The sequence below is a fragment of the Sinocyclocheilus rhinocerous genome, unplaced genomic scaffold (genome assembly GCF_001515625.1).
Source record: "Sinocyclocheilus rhinocerous isolate Xijiao unplaced genomic scaffold, SAMN03320098_v1.1 scaffold2770, whole genome shotgun sequence".
In the NCBI taxonomy this organism is placed as follows: Eukaryota; Metazoa; Chordata; class Actinopteri; order Cypriniformes; family Cyprinidae; genus Sinocyclocheilus; species Sinocyclocheilus rhinocerous.
The window spans coordinates 127628-133441 of record NW_015659007.1 but is presented as its reverse complement, the minus strand read 5'-3'; the positions used below and the strand labels follow the sequence as shown (position 1 = coordinate 133441).

At 33.0% G+C, this 5814-nt stretch overlaps 1 protein-coding gene across 1 annotated transcript in view; it reads left to right on the top strand.

Moving 5' to 3' along the window:
* Positions 1 to 5814, top strand: part of LOC107723208 (minor histocompatibility protein HA-1-like) — a 30285-nt gene that overhangs the window by 16085 nt on the left and 8386 nt on the right. Inside the window, exons 5-8 of the mRNA XM_016531765.1 lie at positions 1376 to 1448; positions 3129 to 3204; positions 4720 to 4851; positions 5025 to 5086. Coding sequence (XP_016387251.1) covers positions 1376 to 1448; positions 3129 to 3204; positions 4720 to 4851; positions 5025 to 5086 — 343 coding nt within the window. The remainder of the gene's footprint in view (positions 1 to 1375; positions 1449 to 3128; positions 3205 to 4719; positions 4852 to 5024; positions 5087 to 5814) is intronic.

Genomic DNA, 5814 nt, shown 5'->3' with positions numbered 1-5814 from the left:
TACAAGCACAAATACATTTCACTAAATACCTAACTGCAAAATGTTCAAACTTACACCAAAGAAAATACCAAATGCAAAAAATACATCCAAAACAAAAAATGAAAGCATAGTATAACATGTGGTAAATCTTACCATCTAAATCACTATAATAATTAAAGAAAAGGGCGAATATCAAAATCTTCATTGAGACCATTAGGAGATAAAGTATTCAAAGTATAAATCCAATATGCTTCACGTTTTAAAAGTAGATTGTGAATATCACCCCCTCTTTGAGGTAATTTAACTGCTTCGATGCCAATATACTGTAGAGTCGAAACCAAGTTTAAACAATATACAATATATTGGCACTTTTATGTGATTTGCTTTTTGCCCTTTTCTTACATGATTTGTTGAATGCCCTGACTTTTTTTTTACTTTTTTTTTTTTGTGTGTGTGGTCATGTGGGCAATCCCTGACTTTTTTTTTTCTTTTGTGGTCATGTGGGCAATCATGTGATTTAGTGTTGTGTATATAAGGGCGTTGTCATGTATGTACATTGTCTGATGAAGAGCGTTTATGCTCGAAACGTCACCTGTGGTGAGAACATAATTAAATACTTCTCTATCTCTGGAGCTGTGGTGTGCCTACTTTGATGTTTTTGTTCTTATTTTTGTGTTGTAGAGCACCCACGTTGAGCTTTTTTGGCCTAATTGATGTGCACTCTTGGACTGTTTTTTGTAAAATATATTTTATTAAAATATTTTTTATGTAAAATTGTGTATATTTTATATATGTACTTATATATTTCCTTAAAGTCCACTTATAATGTAAGTAATTATATGTAATTTAATTATATTTGAATTCTATAAACATCTCATCTATACATTTTACTTTTAATATTGTTATAGAATTATATATGTATAATAAATTTTTATAATACAGTATATATCCTCTAGAGCAGAGGTCGGGAACCTATGTGGCTCACCAGATCTCTCACCCTTTACTAACAAATTATCTATTACACAAATTACTATCACTAGAGATCAGCAATTCCTTTGTTGTAATATATATATATATATATATATTTGTTTGGTTTTTTTGGCTCTTTCGGAAAAATGCATTAACCAAAAATAAAAAAAAATGGCTCTTTGGTCAAAAAAGGTTCGCGACCCCTGCTCTAGAGTTTCAAAAGAGATCTCGACAGTGCTTCAAGCTGTGCTCAGATTTACCAAAATATTATGCAATCAGAAGCCAGAGATCTCAATATGAACTCGAATATTTCTCATCAGCATTCACTCTCCACATTCATTTTATAGCTTTTACTAGATGAGAAATATTGACTATTTTTTGATAAGTTGATCATTGTGATATCTGAACAGTATTTTCTCTCTGTCAGTGTTTCAGAGTTGTTGATGGGAGAGATTGACAGCACAACTCTTCTGTCCCTGCCGCCGACAGAAAAGAGTAGGGTGAGTGAGTGTGTGTGTGTGTGTGTGAGTGTGAGTGTGTGTGTGTGAGTGTGAGTGTGTGTGTGTGAGTGTGAGTGTGTGTGTGTGAGTGTGAGTGTGTGTGTGTGAGTGTGAGTGTGTGTGTGTGAGTGTGAGTGTGTGTGTGTGAGTGTGAGTGTGTGTGTGTGAGTGTGAGTGTGTGTGTGTGAGTGTGAGTGTGTGTGTGTGAGTGTGAGTGTGTGTGTGTGTGTGTGCGGATGTTGTTGGAAACGTGTGTGTGTGGGTCGCTTCCTGCGTTGTCTTGCAAGCATATTGTTTCCTCCGCACCTCTATACAGACCCGACAGAGTCCCTGACAACGTGAGTCTTCAAGAAACACTTCTTAGAATGACACTGATGACAAATTAATCATCTTAATGTCCAGAAGAGACACTCAAATCATTTCCCAGAACTACAACAACTAGAAGTCTCACTTCCTTCATTAAAATGCACTTTAGTTGTTGAACAGTGTTTGTCATGCTACTTTAGCGATTACTCATTATTTAAAGCAGTTCAGTTTTAGTCAAGAAACTTTTTTAAAGAAGGACTGCACTACAAGCTAATAACAAAAGTAGCTTAGTAACTGGAAGATACTTAAAAGGGCAATGTTATTTTAATGTAAATGTAACTCTTCAATGATATAATACATTTATTTTTGGTGCAAAAACAGTGAGGGTTTTGGAGTAAATAAGCAGTTAGATTGACAACATTAATGTGAACAGATAAACTGTTAAATATAAAAAATTATTAGTAAGAAAATATTAATTTTTTATCAAATATTATAATAATATATTATTAAAGATTTTAAAGATTATATATAATTTTTATTTATTTATTGTTTGTAAAAACAGTATTGTTAAATTATTGTATACAATTCATTGAAGTATTGTTATTACAACTATTTTTTAAATCTTATTATTTTTGAGTTAGCCTTTGATTCTGATGTCGTAAAATAATAAATTAATAAACAGTTGAATTATTTACTAAAATATACCCTAACTAAAACATAGAAATGTACAGCAGGATTTAACTAAATATTTAATATTTATAATAAATGTATAATAATATAATAAATATTCATGCAAATATATAATCATTTTTTACATTCATTCTAGCTCAGGGTTTCCTGGACTGAGATTTTGAGTTGATGAAAAGCTCATTAATTAAATCATAAAAATATAAAATTAAAATAAATGAACAATTTAGCAGTCAAAATAAAACAAAGAAAAAAGATTAAATGTTTTATTTGATTACCTACGTGTCATGTGACCATTAACCAACATCAAAGAATCAAATGTGTTGTTAAATTATTGAAAGATTAACTTTAAAATCTCAGGACGACTTCAAGAAAGTAGTTTAGGTCAAAGGGATTCGGCTGACAAAAACGCTGCATTGCATATGATGGCGAGAGTATTTTAGGAGTGTGCGCTCAGTTACTGCCTCCTCAATAGTACAAGATATAAGGTGAAGTAATACTACAATGGAAGAGCCAAAACTACCCAACAGCCCTCAGAGAAAGAAGTGATATAAACTCTACTACAATCTCACCACATGTATCTGACTTTAACCTCCGCCTCAAAATCCACACCATTTAATTTCATAATGCACATTATTTTTTCCTTTAAATGTCATAACTAGCTGTCCCTTTGCTGTGTGTGTTTAGTCGATGGAGGACCTGTACAGGGTGTCGTCAGGTCAGGGTCCTGAAGGAGGAGGAAAATACGACCATCAGGACTGCAGTGAGTGAATGCCTCTTTTATTGTCTTTAGTAATGCATAGAATGGCATACAGACTACTATTTTTGAAAGTACGTAGAATGCATAGGGTGCCCCATAGGCAAATGTTTCTGTATGCACAGAACACAATACATTTTCAAGAGTGTGCAGTGTACAGCAGAGCACACTGCGTGAGATACTGAGATACCATTTCTAGTGTAATGAACGGACATGAAGGGATATCAGCTGTGATTTTTAACTGAGAGCTGAGAACTTTAATCTCCTGCTTGACTTCTAATTTGAGGTATATATATATATATATATATATATATAGGCCTGTCACGATAACACTGAATATATAATCATAATGTAACAGCATAATAATGCAAGAAGGCCTACACACTTCCAAATGACAACACACTTTTAATTTTTAAGAATATTTAGATCATGGAAATTAAGTATCAAAATATTAGATACCTTAAAAAACTTGAATAAATAGTGAATAAACATTTTCTAACAAAAAGTGCTAAGTAGAAAAAAAGAAAAATGCACAAAGAACTTGTATGGAGATTTTTCCATCTACAGATTTTTCCCTGACCTTCTCTGTAAATTAAGGGTGCACACTATTGCTGGAAAACACAATCACTACTTAGCAGTCAGATGTCCGTCAGATCCCTAAACAAGACCATATCGGCAGATGAAACTTTTTTTGTTGAAGCATTTTTTAAAATTTGAACTAGCACCTCATGACTACACACGTTATGTACGAGAAGCTGCAGAAGACACAGGCACAAGTGGAATGTACAAAACATGGTGACATTAATTTTTAAGTACATATAATGGGCGATATATTGCATCACCAAAAATGATTGAGGTCATGTACATATATTGCGCGATAAGTCGATATATTGATTATTGCGACAGGCCTATATATATATATATATATATATATATTGAGGGTTGGTATATTTTAGCATATAATGTGAACAGATAAACAGTTCAATATTGAAAAAGTTTGTCCTGGAAAAAAGATTGAAAAATTTTATATAATATAATATAAAATAATACTTATTTATTTATTCTTTTTTGTTTATTTATTTTTATTTGTTTTTGTTAGTTTATAAAATAAATGGTTCAATTATTGCATACAATTCATTGAAAATTAATTGGATGTAATAATTTAAGTTTATGTAATATCTATCTATCTATCTATCTATATTTTTAAAACACAAAATTATTAAAAAAATCGCAAAATAACAATTTATTTCTGTGATAATAACCGGACATCACTCAAATGAATTATAATGTGGTCATGTGACAACAATGTAGTGTACTACTATTTATTTTGAAACATTTATTTTTACATCTGCATACTTGCATAGAATTTATTCACAGTAAAACAGTATATACGGCTCAGTATGTAGTATGCATTACTCTCGTATTCCATTCGGAACACAGCTGTTGTATATTTTTCATTTAAATTTGAAGTGTTGTTTGTTCATGTATGGGATGGCTGATGTTTACCGTGTGTGTCAGCAGTGAGTCCACGGGAAGTTGATATTCTCCTGCAGCGCAGTGAAGGCGGCGTGGACTCGGCTCTCAATTACGCCAAATCTATCGCCAAATACATGAAGGACATCATCAGCTACGTAGACAAGAGAATCGCTCTCGGTAATGACATTTCCTTCACCTGTTTGGTGATTTTTGAAATGCATGTGTCTGTCTCTCTTTTAAATGGATCCCGGTAATATATTCTTAATATAAATGCATTTCAAACTCATCCACCTGGACTGGGTCATTTTATTTGTTCTTTACGACTCTATTTTCCACTATATTGTCAACAGAGAATGAGTTTTCTAAAGGTCTTCAAAGACTCTACCAGTCCTGCAAACAAAACATCATACAGGTAATCCGTGTGCTTCCCTTGTGCTTGTTTGTTTGTGTTTTGCAGATTGAAATAACACTAGTGTTTATGTTGTAAAATAGTCTCCAAAAATATTTGTCATCAAGGTCAAAAACATCTTAAAAGACACCTTAAAAGTCATTAAAACAATCATATAAATATATTAATATACAACTTACACAGTATATTTTAAGTACATTGAATGTAGCGTACAAGTCATATAGAGTATTTTCAAATTATTTAAGATCATTTTATGGTGTTTTTAGCCATTTTTGCACCCTATCAGGCCCAATTACTGTTGAGTCTTGTTTAATTGAAAAAAAAAGCAGCGTGAACATCCTTAAAAGGGGTCATATGATGCGATTTAAATTTTTCCTTTCTCTTTGGAGTGTTACAAGCTCTTGGTGCATAAAGAAGATCTGTAAAGTTGCAAAGACTAAAGTCTCAAATCCAAAGAGATATTCTTTATAAAAGTTAAGAGTCAGCCACGCCTACCTAAAACGGCTCGTTCTAACACGCCCCCACATATCTACGTCGCTATGTGGGAAGATTTGCATAACGCCGCCCAAATGTTCACGCAAAGAAAGAAGGTGTAACTTTTATTCTCGCTGTAGTATTGTTGTTGCCGCCGCCGCCATGTCGTGAAGAGATGACGGATATCGTCCTCTTCCAAAAGAGGACGATATCCGATATTCGTCATGCCTGGAGCTGATCCGTGCTGATCGCTGAGG